Here is a 21,502-nt window from a genome sequence, read left to right on the forward strand (position 1 = left end):
AAGAACGGACCTCCCCATTGACCAATGAGAGGCAGGGGGCGGAACTATTGTATCGCTTGTCCAATGATAGCACACTTGCTGGAATATTTGCGTACTAGTCGCGCCTACTTCGAAATAGCAGGAAGCGTATCGCAGTACTGTCTGACAGGATGCGGACAACAATAGTGCTTCTAAGAATAATCTGCGATTGCATGAGTTTTTAGTTTTTATTATTTCGTTTCACATTACTTTATCTTTTGTGGGGAAAATTGTATTTCCAGCAGGTTAAACCTCCGTGTCAGCATCATGAGGCCCTTTGCTCATCCGGCAGCCTTGGCTTACTCCATGACAACACTTGGTGCTGGCATGATGAACAGCATGTTTAGTTTCTACTATGTCAAACTGTTCTTAAACAGGTACAGAATATCAGAAGTAGCCTTCCACCAGTCACAGGTGAGTATTTGCAGGTTTTAATAGATATTTTCACTGCGACAGGATTCATGTTTAAATTTTTGACTTAATTAAAGTTGCTGTACTTGATTTTTTTGAAAACTCACACTCATAGAATTTCACTACTTCCTCATAGTTTAACACACACACAAAAAAACTAATAATAATAAAAACATTAAAAAATAAAATAATAATTATATATATCACAGCATTTTGCGCTTCAATATGCACATTGTGCCATTTAAACATCAGCTTATCCAGTATGGAGGACCAAATGTGAGACAAAGAAAAAATTGTCAAATTATTCATAAATAATATTGTATGTGTTTATAAAAAAAACTTTTTTGTTGTTGTCCTAACTTTGTAAACATTTAATTCTGTTTTTGTTCACTCTACCTCACTTTGAAACGTCTTATTTTATTCCACTATATGCAGAAAGCACTAGATTCTTTTTCCACTATCACATTCCATCACAATATACAGATCTGAAATGTAGGTGGCGCTATAAGGCATTTTTGCCCTCAATGATGTGCTCGTCCATGGACATTCAGTCTAATTTTCAGTTCATGCACCATCCTCATTATTTCTTTGAATATCTCGGCCTCTGAGTGAACTAGAAGCTCAATCTAAAATGACATTAGAAAGCCGAGATCCTCTATTTTTGATGATATATCAAAATTGATGATTTTATCATCAATAGTCGAAAACACATCTTTCTCAGCATTTGTTTTGCATGCTTTTCCTGCTGGATGGCATATTTTGTTCTGGACATCTAAGATATAACATTGGATTATTCCCATAAGAAAGCTCACAGACAAGTAAAAATAATTTTATTTTTAGAAAGGTAAAAGCAGATATAAAGTTTTTAGCTATTTGGGGATTACAGCAGCAGTTATCGATGCATAAAAGAGATGTTTGTATTTGATGACTTACAGAAATCATATTTCACTTTGTGATTCTTATAAAAATCTTTAAAACTGTGGTATTAGGGCTACAAAATAATTCCTGAGAGTGAGAGCTTTCATTTGATATATGAATTATCCATTTATGTGCTATGTGAAGGACTATTATTTTCATATAAATATTTCTACCTCATTACCTCTAGAGGGTAATGTTTTGAGGCCTTATTTTGTTATTTTAAGTAACATAAATGCAGAATTGATGGTTATCTCTGAAAAGTTCTAAGCTTTCAAATGATACCTCATATGCCTGATTAATGTATATGAAGAGTTTAATGTTTTAAGCGTAAACCTTTTTCCATGATATAGTGCCACATTTGGATCCACTGGTGGGTCCAATATAGTTTTACATAGAATTCAGAAAAAATAAGATGGATAAAACAAGATTTGGGAAAAAAATAAATATTTCATAGGGCCCTACTTAGGAAAAATATATGTACCAACTACTGAAATAATGGTATTGTGACAACCCTAGTTACTACAGTCATGGAACACAGTCATGGTTTCTGCCACAAAAAACCCCACAGTTAACACGGTTACTACAATAACTACAGTAAAACCATATCATTTATTAACAACAATTACAGAACATTATCCATGTTTTTACAACTTTTAATTTAACAAACTTACAAACAATCCCATCATAAAAATGTCACATTTAGATTTGTCGTTATTTAGGCCATGCCCACACTAATATATTTTAGTTTGAAAATACATCTTATCCTCTACGTTTTGGCATTCTGTCAACACTGAGATGGCGTTTTTGACTGAGAAAATGTAACTTTTCGAAAACGCTCTCTGAAGTGGATACATTTGGGAACAATGTCTTTGCATTGTAGTGTAGATGGGGAATGAACGGAGATATTCGGAAACAATGAAGTATTTGTTTTCAAGTGACATTTATGTGATCCATTCAACTCAAAAGAGTCAAGGTGGCTGCCACGTTCTAGCACGTTGTTGTGCCTGTTATTCACTTTGATAGTGTTGTTAAAAATAAATGTTACTTTGTACAACCTTCACATTGTATTACTTCAAAGGCGACGGTAAACAAGGACAATTGAGTTTCAGCCTGTACGTGGAATGGCGATTTTTATTTATTTATTATGATTGATTTGCACTTATTTATATTCCATATACTGTACAATAATACATAGTAGCTGAACAAAAAGCATTATTTTTCTTCATATATTTTTACTAGTGCTGTCAGTGGATTAAAATGTTTTAATCGCGATTAATTGAATAATTTTTTTAAGTTAATCATGATTAATCACTGATTTTGAAAGTGCTGAATTTGGACACTATATACATCTTTCCTTGTCAAAATTTATTTATTTTCATCTTAGGAAAGAAAACAATACAACATATGTAGTAATAAAATGCTTTATTATATACTTTCACAGTATAAAGATAGAAATGCACTATGGGACCGCTTTATGCTAAGCTTGTAGACTCCTCTTGGTAGAAGGGCTCTGGCACTGTTGTGTGTGTGACAGTGTAATGGCTCCAGTGTTTTATGCTGTATAACGGTCAATACGTTAATCGTGATTAAGAAAAACACATTAAACTTTTTAAATAATGGCATACATTAACAAGTTAATTCTGACAGTCCTAATTTTTATTAAAGCATTTTTGTGAATAAATAATGTGTGCGCAAAGACCACTTCACTCACTTATGTTTTGGAACCCAGTTAAATATTGCATATTACTAAATTATTACTGTGGGACCCAGTCAAGTGTATTATAATAATACTGAATTATCATTATTGTTTTGAGGATTAGATTTGTTTTATACAAAATATATATATTTCTGTCCTATTTACTTCACCTGGAGCTTTTATTTTGACAGTTTACAATGTTCTGCATCTGGTGAAACATTGTCACCTCTGCCTTTTCTGTTATACTGTTATACTTTAATCTCACAGTGCATGTTAAAGGAATATTCCTGGTTTAATACAAGTTAAGCTTGGTTATATGTGGGATAATGTTGATTACCTTTTCTTTAAAACAAAATAAAAAAGTTCAATTCAAGGTTACAGTGAAGCACTTACAATGGCAGTGAGTTTTGGAGGGTTTAAAGGCAGAAATGTGAATCTGATAATTGTATAAAAGCTTATTTTAATGATTTGAGCTTTAAGGTAGTTTAAATCATCGTTTTAGGCTTAGTTGTAAAATTGACCATAACTACACAGAAAAGGTTAGTAAGTGATTTTATCACACTAAAATCATATTAACACACATTGTTTGTCTTCTGGCTATACTTTTAAAACCGTGAGTATTTTAACATTTATATATTGGACCCATTCACTTTCATTGTAAGTGGCTCAGTGTAACCTTGATTTTTTAAAGAAAAGGAGGATGATTATAAATTAAGTAGAGTATTAATAGTTAAGTATAACTATTAAGTAGATATGTTGTAAAAAATACTGAAATTTTTACAACATTTAATTTCAGTTAATATGTGCGGTATTGTCTCAGGCAATATCACATATAAGGTATATGCCTATAGTATATGCATTATATTGGCAACCTTGGCTATTGAAAAATCCTATATTGGTCGATTACTTTGTATAACAACACTATATTCTGTGATCATTATCCACATGTTTTGGATCAGTAAGTGTTCAAAGTTGATGTTTACAGAGAATACTATCTACCTGCTGAAAAAGTTTACCCACAGCAGTCAAAACTAAATTTATCAATTTTAAAAGATCTATTAACAATTTAGATATGACACCATTCTCAGTCCATGTTCCCTACAGCTCATGCCATGGTTGATGATGACACTATCACAGTAGCTCTTACAGTATCTCATTTGATTTATTTCTAGGGCTTTGTCTTCCTCTACTTCCTCATGCTCTTTTTGTTTTAGTTTTTTTGTTCCATGTTTCTGGTATTTCAATTAGCAATTATTTGACCTATATACAATATTTGAGACAATGAAGTATTCCGTTTTGGTTAATTGTGTTTGCACAGGTGAGATGTGTTTACCATATGATCCCATTGAGTTTCGTTTGACTCACTTTGATTTAAAGCAGATGTATTTACAATGACAATTGTGCTAGAGTACTGACAGTTGTGTGAAGAGTTTTGCAAATAGAGTGCATGAGAGTGTAAATTGTGTGGAAGCAGGAAAAAGGTGTTAACAGTTTAGCAGAACCAGTACATGTTTCTGGCACATTAGCATGATACATTGATGAATTGGTGAACAGTCTTTATGTGCTGCGTGCTTCAAAGTGATTGTGTGAAGCCAGCAGCTTATACACTGAAAACACCACACCTTGAGAGCAGGAATGAGGTCGGGCGGCTCCAGAGCAGGAATGAGGTTGGGTCACAGCACAAAGGGGTGACCAAGAAGGGGGAGCTGGAGTGGAGAGGCCAGCAAATGTGGTTCACTATCCCCCAACAGTACCACAAAAATGACTTTCTGCTGGGTTCAAAGCTGGCTGGATTCTTCTGTCAGGTTTTGGACTTAAGAACCCAAGCATAAACGGGGTTTTTCAAGTCTTTATTACAGAAAAAAACGCACTGACAAAACCAAACAGAAAGCTAACCAAAACTGCTATGAGAGGGCAAAAATAGAACAGATAATCAAAAATTTTACCTGACCAAAAAAAAGTCTTGACAGTCATATTTTTCTCTGTGAATTTTTTGACTATTTGAGAACTAACTACTGTTTTGATCATGTATTTTGGGTTACAGTTGCTAAAAACGTAATAAACACAATGTCCTCCAATCATCAGCCTCATGGTATTGTCTTATGGAGGTGTACTGAGAAGAAAGTATCGGTACTTAAAAAAAGGTTCTCAGAATGGTTTTCTCTGCCCATGCTAGAAGAAATCAAATGCATGTTGTCTGAAAATACAATTACCAATTTGTTGGGATATTTTTGTATATATTTTAATATCCTGTCATCATCATACACACTGAACTTTCATTTGGACCAATAAAGAGTCCTTTGTTATTGTCCCCGCAGGTGGTCTATATGATCTGGAATGCACTGAATGACCCCTTGTTTGGTTATTTGCAAGACAACTCTCGTATGGAGTGTTGTTCAAGACGGCGGCTCTCAATTTTATACGGAGCCCCTCTGTACTGCCTGGCTTTCTTGCTGGCATGGTTCCCGTGGAGGGCGTACGAGCCTGGCGATTGGCTGAGCGGTCTACACCTCATGGTGACTCTGTGTGCTTTCGATGGCATGCTAACATTTGTGCTGTTAGCCCAGTGTGCGCTGTTTGCAGAAATCTCTGGACAACATCAGAACAGACTGAGACTGATTAAATACAGCCAGGTGGCTTCTCTGGTGGGATCTTCTAGTGTGCTCTTCAGCGGTCTCATCTCCAAGAACATGGATGACTTTGCAGCCTTGCAGGGATTCACAGTGCTGGTTGCAGTGCTGGCCTGTGGTTGTATGCTGTACACGGGCTTCCATAGTGAGAGTCGATTTGATGGTAAAAGTTCTGAGCAGAGTTCCCCAAGTACTCAGAAACCTCCACTCTCCATGTCATCTGTGCTCTCCATGACCTGGCAGATCCTCACCAACCGAGACTTCCAGCTCTTTGTCATCATGAACTTCTTCCAGGTGTTCATGGTGGCTTTCTGCAATAACTTCACCATGATTTTTGCAGAGCACCTCATTCCTTCAGATGTCCTGCCATCGCTTGCCAAGAGCTTTATGTATGGAGCTGGATTCATCTGCCCGCAGGTGCATCATCATTATTACTGACATGCATCACTATCACTATTGCTCATACTTATGGTTAGTGATTTGAACAAACCCCTAACCCTAAGTACTGAACTTCAGTGTGTTACAACCATTTCAGTCATGACAATTCTCTGAATATTTGTTAAAGAATTATAATGTATATGACCTTCTAGCTAGTAAGTTTGGTCTTGGAGTACTAGATCTGCTTGCGCTGATGCATTTTAGGGTCTAACTTTTCATGGCTGTAGTGCATTATGTGTGCTCTCCAAATGAACTCGCCGACCCGCACCATGGACTGCACTCAGAGCAGCTCCGGAAGACCGTGTGAAGATTAAACCTTAGCTGTAATGTATGGTTCATCTGCGGTCCTGTAGAAATGTAGACAAGAATTTTGATAGTAAATGCAATGGGATTCCCCCATGAGCATCTCTGCTCAATAAATAAAAAATCTAAAAATATGGGACAATAGGCGTACCATACAGAACGCAATAAATTTGGCGAAAATACAGGACGTCCGATCTGTACTGGACAGTTGACAACCCTATGTGAAACCCGTTGAACATGTCTTGACTGCATAAAGCTTTTCAAGCATTTATTTTACAAAGACAAAAAAATGGATTATCTTAGATTCACAGTTTATTTGGAAAAATTGCAGAAAATATAGCAAATTGCTAGTTACAGTAAATAATGCAGAGTGGTTGAATTTGCATTACGGTCGCCAAATCGTGTCCAAGACCTTTTAAGGACGCCAGACGATTGACTAACAGATTACATGTCATATAAGCTTGTGCCATGTAGAGTTCCATGACTGAACTGAGTCATTTGTACTATGGACATGAATGATGTATCATTTCATGTACAGTCAGGTCCATAAATATTGGGACATCGACACAATTGTAATATTTTTGGCTCTTTAAAAATTGGGAGGCACATATACAAACTGTTGTAATTCCTACACTGTTCACCTGATTTGGATGTAAATACCCTCAAATTAAAGCTGAAAGTCTGCAGTTAAAGCACATCTTTTTCATTTCATTTCAAATCCATTGTGGTGGATAAGTCAGATCCATTTATGGACCTGACTGTAGATTGTTGAGGTGAGATGTGCTATTACTTTCCTAAGCGAATTTCCAGATGAAGAAAAATCCTATAGAGTTATATTCAAAAAGCAACCTGAGACATATCTAGAGACTAGGATTTCATAGAGACTTCCGGTTAAGGTGTTTTGACTTAAACACCTAAAACACCCTAGCAACCTCCTAGCAAAGCACTAAAAACACTCAGTAAACATTACCAACCAAATAGCAACGCCCTGGCAACCACCAGAACAGCTTAACATCTGCTTAGCATTTACAATGATCCTCATTGTGAGGTAAAACCCACAGCTTCATCAAAATGAAACCAATAACTTACACATAAAGGTCTTAAACAAAGCGTGCTCTGTGTTTGCTCTACAGTTATTGGTGTTGTGCAGCCAGAATCTTCTTCAGAAGTTTGGCTACTACAGGCTCATTCTGATCACCTTCTATGTGGAGGCGGGGGCTGCTGTTATCATGCTTCTGTTGGGTCCAAGAAACTACTATTTCCTGGCATTTTTCCTCACACTCAACATGTAAGTAACTCAAACAGGAAAGCGCTAGTCCGTTTTTGTACTAAAAGAATAAATGCATAAAGATACAATCTACAGGAATAGAAACACTGAAGCAGATGATAGGCAGTTTCATACGAGCAAAGTGACTTATAGTGCAAAGTCCCAAAAAGACATAAAAGCATCATCATAGTAGTCCACGTTTTCTGAAGCCATGCGATAGCTTCGAGTGAGGAATAGACCTAAATTTAAATCAATATTCACTGAAGATTCACATTATCATCACATTTAAAATTTTGATCCGTTCCTCACACAGATCTATCATATGACTTCATTCATATAGACTGTATTTAAAATACGTTTTTGTAATTTTCTTTAGATTAGCTGTATAAATCATCATCCCGTTTCCCTGCATAGAAAAGAGCAGCTCATACATTGTCTAATTCTACTTTTGTCTTTAACAGAAGAAAGAAAATAATAAGAGAGAGCAAAATGGCTACAGCTTTGCCATGTTTAGTGGAGGATATTATACATATAGAGATGCAAATAGGTATTATAGTCTTACCAGGTGAATAATCTTTTTCAAATGTAGGCCGGATCAAAGTATGCTTTCTGCTAAATGGTGTACACAGCATTCTTTCATACTAGCTGTTCTTACACCTCATGTCTTGTGTCCCTGATGGTGAATTAGGGTCTTGGTTCAGGCAGCGTTCAGTCTTTTCAATTTGCCACTGGCTGACATCATTGACTCTGACCTACAGAAATACAAACGCAGGTAAAGCATTTGGACTGTTTTGTTGAATCAGCCTCAGCGTTGTCTCTCCACTCTATTATTCGTCAAACAAATGTATACAAAATGATATCTAGAAACCTCCAAATACCATTTCATTAATGAAAATTTATGAGAATTTAAAATATCAATGTTTCCAGCTCTCCTCTCTCGTCTATGGTTTTTGGGACCAATGCTCTTTTCACAAAGCCAGCGCAGTCTCTGGCCCCGATGCTGGTCGTGTCCGTCCTCAACCAGTATGGCTATGAGGAAATAAAAGAGTTTGGGAGAGATGCAGACTCAAGGTAAAGCAAATAAATATTTGAACACATTCATCAAAACAAAACATGAAAATCTATAAATCCATAAAATGCTCATTGTTACTTCCAGTGTGCTCTTTCCTCCTCTAGTGGTGGAAAATCAGCTTTGCATTCAAGAAAACGTTTTCTCTCTCTCTCTCTCTCTCTCTCTCATTGTAGTGCTCTTCAGTCTCTGCACAGCACCATGTTTTACCTGGTTTGTGTGATACCGATGTGTGTCACAGTCCTACAGGTGCTGGCATGGACACCGTTCTCCATACGGGACAGTCATACATTGGATTCCAAGTACATAGATGGATGAATTCTAGCTCATTACATTTTTTATGTGTGCATTCATGTGCAGCACTTTGTTTTCAGACTACAGAAAGAAAGGAAATATAGATAAATCAAGTGGCGGGATCTTTTTTTACTGGGGAACCGGTGAATTTTTCATGGTGTTGGTGCTCAAGTAATGTGAATTGTTAAAGTACATATTTAAATCTGTTATTATCTCGGGGATTATTAAATGCTCTGTAATCTGATTTTCTGAAATGTTGGAAATCGTCATACATACAAAGTAATATGTAATACAAAGAAGAGTGTGTTAACGACCGCCCCAAAAATACATTGATTAATGGACATGAAGTTTTGATTTGAGTTCAAATAATTTTATAATGTGAAAAAAAGAATACTGTCTGTTTCATATCATAAAGTTTCTTTATATTTAACTCTGTACTGTAGCACAATAGTGCCACGTAGCGTTTCTTAAACTGCTGGGATGATACATATTGATTTGAGATATTTATAGCATATTGTAAAGGAGATGTAAACGGCAGGAAAAGAAGTTGAAAATGGAGTTTATTAAATTCACTGTAAATGTGTTATTTGCAGTATAGTAGTAGTGTTTTACCAAAGATAGAAATGTTTTGGGGATGTTGGATTTGTTTTTACTTTTAAAAAAAGTGTGTGCATGTGTGTGTGTAATAAATATATATATATACACACATACCGGTATATATATATTGTGTCTTTCCTGTGTCAGAGCACTATTAGATTTGTTTTTAGGTGGTATTTGTTTATTGATTTTTCAGATTGTGATTATTTTTCTATATCAATAAATTTGGCCTGGTGCTGAAACACTGATATTACTGTAATGCATCATAATTGATATGTACATTATTTCAAAAATAATTGAATTTGTTTTAAGAAACATAAAGCGAGTGTATTAGGTTATTGAATTTTTTTTTTTAACTGCAAGCCCACAATATATCCATGCCTCATCAACCCTAATTATTCATTTGTAAGCACATGCCATATGTCAAGGGGTTCTTCAAAACCACACACATCATTCATACCAGAGGCTTCCAATTATTCAACAAGGCAACTTGGGAGGATTGTACCCACATTGTGCCTATATCTGAAAATGTAGCATATAATAAAAACTAAGTGTTTAAGAGTGAATCATATTATTATGTGAAAAAAGGGCTATTTTTTACATTTTCAATCTGTTTGAATGTTGTGTTTTGATGTTTGTCATTTTATGTAATTAATGTTTGAATGTATTTGTACATTTTTATGCTGCACCATAAATGGCCCCTTGGCCTTATAAAAAAACTTGATTTGATGTAGGCACTATATACACCGATCAGCCACAATATTAAAACCACCTGCCTAATATTGTGTAGATCCCCCTCGTGCCGCCAAAACAGCGCCAACAACTATTTTTCTCACTACAATTGTACAGAGTGGTTATCTGAGTTACTGTAGACGTTTGTCAGTTTGAACCAGTCTGTTCATTCTCTGTTGACCTCTCTCATCAACAAGACTTTTCCATCCACAGAACTGCCGCTCACTGGATGTTTTTTGTTTTTGGCACCATTCTGAGTAAATTCTAGACACTGTTGTGCATGTAAATCCCAGGAATACTCAAACCAGCCCATCTGTTGTACATGAAACTGGTGTTTAGCGGGTAGAATTCAATGAAGCTGTCAGCTGAGGACATGTGAGGCGTCTATTTCTCAAACTAGAGACTCTGATGTACATCTGGTCTTCCACATCTCTTTCTGTCCTTGTTAGAGCCAGTTGTGCTTTGTCTTTGAAGACTGTAGTTACAAAAGTCTTTTTTACCATAGAAACATGTTTTTCATGTAGATGATGTGTGTAGAGTTTCTCAGGATAAAAAAAAGTGTCCGATATGTGCCTAATTCTGTCTAATTCTATTTTCTTCCTAATGGGTTGTGAGGGGAAAAGATATTGACCATGGGTGACATGACTACCAACTTTAATAAAATTTTCATGTGTTATGTTTAACATTATCTTAAAATAAAAATAAAATGTATTGCAAGTACACTCACATCATGTATTAGACAATTCTAACCACTTCCAATGTTTCTACCAACATCAACACACGTCTGTGATGTTTAACATGTTTAACTGTTATTTTCACTTCAAATGAAAAAGAAAATGGGCTACACAAGCTTTACTAATTTGGCTCTCTGCTGGTGGAGTTATGGCAAAAAATATCTGTACCAGATTTGGTCCATCATTCCCTTTCTGACCTGGGCCACATTTCAGCTGTTTATTTGGGCCAAAATTGTGCCAAAGGATATTTGCTGATTCAGATAAAGACACACAAAAAAAGACAAAGGTATGAACTACAATCCCATGAAGCATTGCAAATAATATCATTAAATAAATAACGATGGAAATATAGAAAAATCATGAATTTTAAGTATAGAAACTGTATTAATAGACCATGAGTAAGTTGTTTACGAGAAAAAAGTTGAAATAACCAGAACAATGGCAGAAGCACATACTATTGACGAACAACCTCTGAGCTCATTATAGATCTGTTCTTAAATGTTTACGTTTATAAGTTATCTTTGAAAAGCAATTCAATGGACGAAATGAATGGGATTTTTACTTCAAAGTCCAGACTTGCGCTCTATAGAGTTTTTTGTGTGATCTGAGCTAAAGAATCACAATTTATGATACCATTGTTGTAAGGTTTAATTGTTGTTTGTTCTTTGATCGTAATCTTGAGGTTTCGTCACTATTCATCCATATAAAATTGCTGCCCGTGAGCGTTTCACAGATGGCCGCCGAGTGGACTGACTTGCCTCGAAAGAGACTTGACTTTTCTCGCAAAGCTTTTATTTTGAAAACAGTTACATTGTTTGATGTTTTCCGGTCGCCATGTTACCCGGATTCCCACTTCCGAATAAGAGAACTACCTTGTCCTGCTGTCGTCAGTAATATTAATCTTTTATATAATTGATCCATAAATGGGTTTTAGACCAAATTAATTTTTATATGATATTCGTTCCTTTGATAATATGTTCAGTAACTCTGGATAGTTAAAGGACGCTTTTTTTTCCTCTGGTAAGTGTTTTGTAATTCTAGCTTTTAGCTTCAGTGACAGTGAGTCATCCTGGCTTGACTTAATCAATATCAGTCAATAGATCGATCAAAACATGTCAGAATAAAGCTCTTCAAATCAATATAAACGGCATAACCTAATGGTACAGTGGCTCATATGGATTAATGCGTGTTCATACAGTGTTACTCCCTGCTGGGTTTGTGCTGAAATCAGTATGATGCATTATACATTTGTGAGAAGCGCTTGATAGACATTTTTTCGTAGTAGTTTGTTAGTATAATTAAAAAAATATAAAAGTATTTGTAGTTTCATAATATGTTTTATTTTTTTATATTGCGATTGGGTTGAATCTGAAGAAACCTGTGAAAATAACAGGTATAAGAACACCCCCCCCCCTTTTAACTTTATTTTTAATTTTTTTGACATTTTCAGGACAATTACGCAAAATGTTTCCCGTTACTTTAATAGTACAAAATTAATATATATATTCTCAATACAGTTGTGCAGATATTAAAATACATTCTGTATAAATTAAATTTAGTACAACAAATACTTCTGTGATGTATAAATGCTATACAATTCAAATATTAAATTGTTTATTTTATACTGTACTATTAGAATATTGAGAATAGGATTTGTTTGAAACAATAATATAAATTATAATGAAATAATGATAATAATAATAGTAAAAATAACTTTAGAAGTAACTATATAAGTTTTTGAGAACTTTAGAAAAAAGTACTTATTAAAATTGTTAGCATGCATGGTATTTATTTATGATGATTGAAAAATGCAAAATATTAAAGAGTATTAAAATGTACTCTATTACACTATTAAGAATTTACTGAGAATCACTGTTGAGAGAACAAGAATTACAAAAAAGTAATAAGTAAAAACAAAAAATTAAACATCCCGACACAGTACTGTATTGAATGCTTTGGGTGAAATGTTCTTAAAGGGATAATTCATCCAAATACTGTGTAATCATTTATTTACCCTCTTGTTCCTAACCTTCCTTTTTATTTTATTTTTTTTGTGTAACACAAAAGGATATTATTATTAGAATGTTAGAGGCTAAAGGCCTCAAGGGGGTCGCACAACGGCGCGTCTTGTGGACGATAGGGCGCGATCTAAAATTATAAACAATTGGTTTCTTAGAATGTAAACACACCGCCACTCGCTGTCTGTTGTCGGGGTCCACCTACGACACCAGATCAACGACAGCTGCTCAATTTTCTGCCGCACCTCAGAGTGCAACATGCATTTTTTCCATTAAATTCAACCCAAATCGTTATCATAGGACATGGATTTTATTTACTCTTGCCTTGTTCATTCTTGAAGTAGTGGAAAACTTTGGTAACTTTTGTGTGTACTCTCTTCCACCTGAACTGCATCGACGTGCCCTGTGCTTCATACCTGTACAGTTTTCTAACCGTGACACGGCATGGCGCTTCTTGTCCAGTGTGCGACATTTTTTAAAACTATTAACATATTGTAATATTCCAGAAGATTTAAAGTACCATGCTGGCCTGTCCATTCCTCTTATTGACTTGTTAAAATCTTGGTTCTTTCAGTTATGGACCCTCCAAACCAGGTCAATGTCATGCACCTTCAGGACACTCATTCATCCGCTCTGGATCTGTCAGTGGGTTGCAGACAGGGTCCTTTAAAGACAAACAACATGGAGGCTTTGAACTTGGTCAGGAAGCCCAACTGGTGTGGCATTACCTCAGGGAACAAGGCTGTTAACATGTCAGAGTCGCGATCAGGTAGGTACATCACTCAGCCTTGCCAACCGAATCCACATGCTCATCCAGAACCAGCAACAAAGCATTATGGGACAAGGGCTTGTGGCATGTCCTCCCATGGCCCCTACTCTGTACCTTTACCCCTGATCAATGGACTGCCATCTGTGGCTCAGATACTGTCTCAGTGCCCACCTGCAGGCCTCATGTTTGACGATGATTACCATGTGGAAATAGACGACGTGCTGAGACGAACGAAAAAACATAACAAAGCAGATTCCTTGTTGGAAAACAGAACATTAGGAGATAGGATAGCACACAATGGATTAGAGACACATTATTTGAGTGACTCCCTGTTGGTCATGTCACAAACTAAGGGCTCAGCCGGTTTACATCAGGATGCCAATGCTGCTGCAAACACACTATGTTCCACCAGTTCTGCAGCTGCGCAAACTGTAGTGGAAACTCTTGCATCAGGATGTACTGACGGCAACGAAACATCTCCATGCTCCGACGAATACATCTCTAGTGACGATGAGAGTGACATTGTTGAGGTGCCGACAACCAACTCCAAATGCAAGACACCACATTGTCGCTCCCAAACTAGGAGTGTTATAGTTCATGGGAAGTTCAATGAAGCAGGAAGTTCTTCCTCCGCAAGGCAGGAAGTTGGCTGGGATAGTCAAATGGGCCCCTCTCTCGAAAATGTGGATAATTTCCATGTCCTAGATGAACCTTCTTTTGAAGCCCATGATGTTAGTAATGATTCTAAATCCAAATCCTTGCTGTCATGGATGGAATCTGTCTCAATACCACTTATTCCGCAAGACAGCGATCAAGACACAAATTCTGCTTTTCCTAGAATCCTCCCATCTACCTCAGATGCAGACAACACAAGCGCCTTGAAGTCTAGACCAAGTGGGACATTGTGTCTAATGCCCAGCCATCCACAGAAGACTCCAGCCTCAAAGTGCAGAAAACGAACCAAACCGAGGGCCAAAACGAGGACCCCAAGGAAGCGGGTGAGAGCTTCACCAAGGAGCAAATCGAAAGCAAGCACAACCAAGAGAAGACGCAGAAAACCTTGGCCATCTGGGGTTGGGTCATCCATGTTTTCTCCTCCAGAGCCGGAGATCAACCTAAGATATGTACACCACAAAGACTACAAGAAAGATGTCAAATCAGACAGCTTTGCCCCATACATTCACATGGAGTTCTCATCCTGCACCATCATGAACTTTAAGGAAGAGGATGATGTTGTGATGAAGAAAGGGTCACAGCATCAGACAGTGTCTGGTGTTATCCCAAAGACATCGTGCTTGCTATTGGGCCGCGTTGGGTCCAATGCCAGGTTTCAGGTCAAGCAGTTCTGTTGCTTGTGTGGAAGGACTGCAAGTGGTGAAGGTCTCGGGGACTTGCATGGACCATACCACCCTAATAAAGCTCAGCCTGTCTGGAAGAGTGACAGTAGCCCACCTGCCCAGAGGCAAGACTGCAGTGACTTGGACTCCGTCTACAGTTTGGAAGATGTTGGAAGCCAGTCCATTAAAGATCGATTTGAAATTGGCGCTAAACGGCAGAGGAAAGAGAACTGTGTGGAGAGGGTTGAGGATTCTGGTGTCTGTAGTGAACGCTGGATACATGAGGATTGTAGCATTTGGACGGCAGGCGTCTTTTTAGTTAAAGGGAGACTCTACGGATTGGAGGAAGCCATCTGGCTTGCACAAGAAACGGTAAGGAACGCTTTGTTTTTATATTTCCTGTCTGGTTGAACCTTGAATATTCTCTGGAATACCTGATTATGATTGGTCAATTGCGCCATCTAGTGGTCTGGAATTTCTGAATAACATCCGCACATCCGGGGAACATTATCAGAGATATCAGAGCAGTCATCCTGATATTGCGAGTCATCTCAGATCATGCAATGATCTCTAAGTTAGCTAATAAAATAGTCCCAATGAGCAAAATATAACTCCCTTTTAACTATAAATCTTGACATTTGCTGTCTCCTTGGCAATCGATCTTGCAACTTCCCATTGCAGTCTCATGATTTTGATTATAGTTTCAAGCTCAATTACACTTCCTGTAGCGCCATCTAGTGCTCTGCACATGCAACAAGCACAAGGAAGTGTAATCAACCTTGAAACCATGATCGAAATCATGAGACAAAGCAATGGCAAGATGTACAGTGAAAAAGGAGTTATATTTTGGTCTGTTCTCATCCAAAACCAACTGGATCACTTCAGAAGAAGACATGAAGACACTGGAGTCATATTGATAAGTTTTAGGCTGCCTTTTTAAGTGTTTTTTTTTAGCTTTAAAGTTCTGGTCACCATTAATTTGTGTCCAGCAGAAGAAAGTAAGTCATACACGTCTGGGATGGCATGAGGGTGAGTAAATGATGAGAGAATTTTCATTTTTGGGTGAACTGTCCCTTTAGTAATGCATTAATTTGGCATGAAATATGATCTGTATATGTTCTTGACAGGTTTCATGAGATTAAACCATCTACATTTTCATATAAATACATAAAATTGTAAGGGGTTGATCTGTTTGGTTGTTACAGGTGTGCTCGTACTGTCACAGAGTTGGTGCCACTTTGGGATGTTTTTTCAAAGACTGCCCCAATAAATACCACTTTCCCTGTGCCCTGCAGTCAGGTAAGAGTCATGAGTTTGCCTGTACAGCAAACTGAAACCAAGTGTTCCGGTAATGCCAGCACGGGTCGACGTATACATATTAACAGTGTATTCAGTATTATTTTGTTGACAATCTCAAATGTACTAAAATTATGATGAATTTATTGAGCTTCTTTGGCAAGTAAGTTTCCTTTCAAATTTCCAGTAGGCTTGTTCTGCATTCTATCTCAATGCTAAGATAGATGTTTTAATAGCATTTTTGTGTTCATTAAGTGGAAAAACTGTGGAAAACAAGGCAATAATGTTTGGTCTGATGGTTCCTCTGACTGAAAAAAAATCAGCCAACTCATATTCATAAAAATCATATTAAATTTCATCAAAACACAGAAAAATTATTATACATGGGCCCTAATTTGAGCTATATCACCCAGATCTACCAATATGTATGTACTATTAGTGCATTGTTATCTGACTTGACCTACAGCCATAATACATAAAAAAACAAAAAATGATTTAAATGTTTAGAGGAAAGTTAAATCTCCCATAAAGTACCCGTTTGCTTCCCATTTTTTGTATTTATCCCTATTTTGTTTCACTGATTCATTTGTCTTCATTTTGAATACAATGCATCTTTTTTATCTCCACAGACAGTTCGCTCAATGAGGAGAACTTCACAATAAGGTGCCCAAAGCACAAGGTGAAATTGCTTCTACTTGTTCACAGAAAGTTATGAAGGCAGATGAGATAAGTTTGGAGTGTAATAGACAGCAGCACTGACTCCGATATATTGTCTTCCTCTGGCATCATCTTCACTGATGATAATCATTACTTTTGTGTTTGTCTTCTCAGAATAAAGTATCCAGAATGAGTGTTAGCAGGCTGAAGAACAGATGACGGTAAATTACATTAGGCTTAGAAATGTACTTTAATGAAATTATAAATAATGTCACAACGGTATTAAAATAGGCTTAATTTTCTTTCAAGGTAAAGTGTCATTTTTGCACACAGTGTTTCCTGCACTGCTTTCCAGCAGCATTGCTCTACCGCTACTTAATCTAAAGCTAAATAAATGATTTAGTAAAGAACCTTTTACTGAGTTGTGATCTTGCAGACTAAATTGAATGCAATAACAGGGCTCCAGACTGCAACTAAATGGTCACAAATCTAGTCGCCATTGGCGACAGTCGGGTAGAGAGCGTTCATATGTGGTTGAGTCAGATATCATCTTGTGAGTTATTGAATCTATTTTTGAGCACGCACAACCAGTGTGTCTCGCTCCGCTTTTCACCCATCTGTTTTTGACAAGCTCACTGTACGCAACAACAAACCCAGCGTGAGCGAGTCGTTAACAAATGACTCTTTCAATCGGATCTTTTTATGAATCACCTGAAAAGATTTGAGGGTTTGAACTCAGGAGCTCCGGTTAGCAGTTTCAATCAGATTAACTTTCTCAGCAAATCAGCCATCAGCTCGCAACAGGGAGTGCAGACATTCCAAAATAAGAGTCCCATGTGTTCGGGCTTATTTGTAATTAAAAGTACTGAACACATTTGTGAAAAAGAAGCAAGCCAGACCAAAGTACCCATTGTTTTTGGAGCTAATTCTGCACAATTGAATCATTAAAATACGTGAATCATTGAAATAGCTGGAATTGGTGTTTTAGCTTAAAAAAATTTAATAAAATAAATCTCTCGGAAAACATGTTCGTGGACCAGTGATTGTCTCACCTTTTCTGCCCCTCATGAGTTTGCGTTCCTGTTAATAGTTCAAAAGATTCACAAACTCATGAGTTACTGGTTTCAATCAGTCTGATGAAATCTTCACTGAATCAGTCAAAGTGGTTACTGAATCAACATTGGTTTCACAGAATTATCAAGACAGTAAAATTACTGACGGGTTGTTCATATGATAACATGTAGTTTAATAAGAAAAATATGGGGGACAATATGATATGTGATCAATATTTTACTGCTGTTTCAAGTACATTCAGAAATTGGAAAAAATAAAATATATATAACTACTAATAATTGTATTATATTACAAAAGAGATTTGGAGATTGCCATGGCCAAAAGTATTGGCAGTGACATAAATGTTGTGTTTTGCAAAGTTTGCTGCTTCAGTATTTGTAGATTATTTTTTCACATGTTTCTATGGTATTCTGAAAAAAATGATAAGCGTTTCATACGTTTTAAAGGCTTTTATTGGCAAAAACATTCAATATATGCAAAGAGTCAATATTTACAGTGTTGACCCTTGTTCTTCATAACCTCTGTAATTCACTCTGGCATGCCGGATATCAGCTTCTGGTCCAAATCCTGACTGATGGAGATGCATTCTTGACTTATTAGTGCTAAGATTTTATCACAATTTTTGGGCTTCTGCTTATCCATTCGCCTTTTGAGGACTGACATCAGGTTCTCAATGGGATTAAGATCCGTGGAGTTGCCTGGCCACGGATCCAAAATTTCAACGTAATGATCTCAGAGCCACTTCATTATCACTCTTGCCTTGTGACATGGTGCTCCATCATGCTGAAAAATGGATCATCACCAAATTACTCCTGAATCGTTGGGAGAAGTTGCTCTTGCAGAACATTTTGATACCATTCTTTATTCATGGCAGTGCTTTGGGCAGAATTGTGAGAGAGCCCACTCCCATGGATGAAAAGCAACCCCACACATGGATGGTCTCAGAATGCTTCACTTTTGGCATGACACAGGACTCATGGTAGCGTTCACCTTTTCTTCTCCGGACTATCGATTTTCCAGATGTCCCAAACAGTCGGAAGGGGGCTTCATCAGAGAAAATATCTTTGCACTTATCTTTGTCTTCTGCTGTCCAATCCTTGTACTTCCTGCAGAATTTCAGTCTGACCTTGATTCTTGGAAAGAAGTGGCTTCTTTGCCGCTTCTTGACACCAGGCCATTGTCAAAAGTCTTCGCCTCACTGTGCATGCAGATGCACTCACACCAAACCGCTGCCAATATTGAGCAAGCTCTGCACAGGTGGTGACACGATTATGTAGCTGACTCCTCAGGAGGAGACGGTCCTGGCGCTTGCTGGACACTCTGGGACCTCCTGAATCCTTCTTCACTGCAGTTGAACCTCTCTCCTTGAAGTTCTTGATGATCTGGTAAATGGTTATTTTAGGTGCAATATTCTTTGCAGCAATTTCCTTTCATGTGAGGCCATTTTGATGCAAAGCGATGATGGCTGCACGTCTTTCTTTAGAGGTAACCATTGCTAACAAGAACACAATGATTGGAAGCACTTCTTCCCTCCTTTTATAGCAATCAGTCTGCTCTTGTAATCCAATCAGAATGATAGAGTGATTTCACCTGACTAGTACTGTTCACACTTTCCCAGGTGCTGCTGATATGATTAGTGAAATTATGTTAGCTGGTCATTTTGTGCCAGGACCAAAAGCAGTGAAATTTTGTTTTTTGTGATAAAGTTTTGCAATGATGCTTTTTGAAATTATTAAAAATGCTTCTGATGACTCTGCACAATTATCTAGAAACAATGTGAATCAACACCACAACAACTGAAGCAGAAAACTTTGCGAAACACAAAATGTATGTCATTGCCAATACTTTTGGCCACGGCTGTACAAATATACATATTTTTCCTTTTTTTTTGTCAATTCAGACATGCTTTAATAGTATGCTTAAAACTATTATTAACACTCACTAAAAAGCTGGGGTTTACAGTGAAATAATTGATTTTGTTTGTTATTTTTTTCATCTTTTGCAGGTAGAATTCATATGGCATCTGGCAGTGGAGTTGATCGCTTATGTGTTTACAGATTTCTCCATTTGGTGTATTTGAGTGTTTACATTTCCTCTCAGGCAGATAATTGTTCAGAGCTGGATGGGCTGTTTGTGTACTGTCCACAGCCACTGCCTTTTAGCTGTCAGATACGAGTAGTACCCTCTGACAATGCTGGATGAAATTCATTGCATTCCTCTCAGCACTTAATAACCACTTCTGTTTTTTAAAATTATTAATTATTTCCTCTTCACAGAAGTTTACAGAAAGATCAATATCTCCTTTATCTGCTTCACGTTTAATCACATAAAACCCTTTTACAAATTTGCACAGAATTAAATGGCTTCACCTGACCAGCAGTGTTGACGCATAAGTTAATAAGAGTGTTATTTATGTATAGACAAACACAGCGGAAGAGCTTTCTCCTTCATTTTCACTCATTCATGTACTCCAGCAAGTCATTTTTAATTAAAGAAATAGTTCACTCAAAACTGAACATTCTGTACTTTTCTCACCTTCATCTATCTTTCTTCTGTGGAACACAAAATGAGTTGTTGAAGAATAAAATAATTTTCATTTTTGGAACTACCCTTTCAAATATTTAATACAAACTGTCCTTTCTGAAACAAAGGTCTCCTTATGACATACAGTAGGACTAAAATGCTGGTATGGAACAGTATGCACTATTATGTGAACATATTTATTTCTATTTATGTTTAATGCATATGTGTATATTTATGAATGAACGGCCTCCTTCGAGAAGACCGAGTGTGTTTTAGCACCTTGTATAAATGCCTTGAAGTTTTCATTTGATGTTGTTGATGAGGTAAATATGGATCTGATTTCAGTTTTCAATTTTAATCTGTGGCCTGAGAATCAAGTAGTCACCATGTCTGTAGGATTCACCATTTCACATGCTGCCTTGTGCTGTCTCAAGTTCTTTTTTTAATAAATGTTTTTACTTTACATTCCAATCATGCTATTGTGTGAGTGTTCTTTTATTTTGACAAGTGTTACTGCAAATTTGGCCTGATGGAGATGCTAGAGCAACTTTAAAGAACCAGGCAATCATAATCACATCATAAATCAAAGCTACCTCTGTAAGTGTACTTAATTAAAGCAGAGGTTTTATTTTTTAGGGATTTTCATTCTCTATTATTCATGTAAGTCTATGTAACAAAATCATAACAAGCCTCAACAGGCTACATGATTTGAGGTATAATT

General features: G+C 36.9%; 2 protein-coding genes across 2 annotated transcripts; both read left to right on the forward strand.

Annotated features, from left to right (window-relative positions):
• Positions 1 to 129: 129 nt before the first annotated feature.
• LOC127653324 (transmembrane protein 180-like) lies at positions 130 to 9,876 on the forward strand. Its single transcript, XM_052139974.1, has 6 exons — positions 130 to 432; positions 5,362 to 6,090; positions 7,548 to 7,702; positions 8,370 to 8,453; positions 8,609 to 8,752; positions 8,927 to 9,876. The coding sequence occupies exons 1-6, from the start codon at positions 286 to 288 to the stop codon at positions 9,066 to 9,068; spliced, it is 1,401 nt and encodes a 466-aa protein (XP_051995934.1). The 5' UTR covers positions 130 to 285; the 3' UTR covers positions 9,069 to 9,876.
• A 2,098-nt stretch (positions 9,877 to 11,974) lies between these two features.
• On the forward strand, positions 11,975 to 21,246 carry si:ch211-165g14.1 (uncharacterized). Its single transcript, XM_052139972.1, has 6 exons — positions 11,975 to 12,127; positions 13,700 to 15,603; positions 16,437 to 16,530; positions 17,157 to 17,206; positions 17,359 to 17,405; positions 20,264 to 21,246. The coding sequence occupies exons 2-5, from the start codon at positions 13,702 to 13,704 to the stop codon at positions 17,401 to 17,403; spliced, it is 2,091 nt and encodes a 696-aa protein (XP_051995932.1). The 5' UTR covers positions 11,975 to 12,127; positions 13,700 to 13,701; the 3' UTR covers positions 17,404 to 17,405; positions 20,264 to 21,246.
• The last annotated feature ends 256 nt before the right edge of the window (positions 21,247 to 21,502 follow it).

This window comes from Xyrauchen texanus, chromosome 12 (assembly GCF_025860055.1).
Source record: "Xyrauchen texanus isolate HMW12.3.18 chromosome 12, RBS_HiC_50CHRs, whole genome shotgun sequence".
In the NCBI taxonomy this organism is placed as follows: domain Eukaryota; kingdom Metazoa; phylum Chordata; class Actinopteri; order Cypriniformes; family Catostomidae; genus Xyrauchen; species Xyrauchen texanus.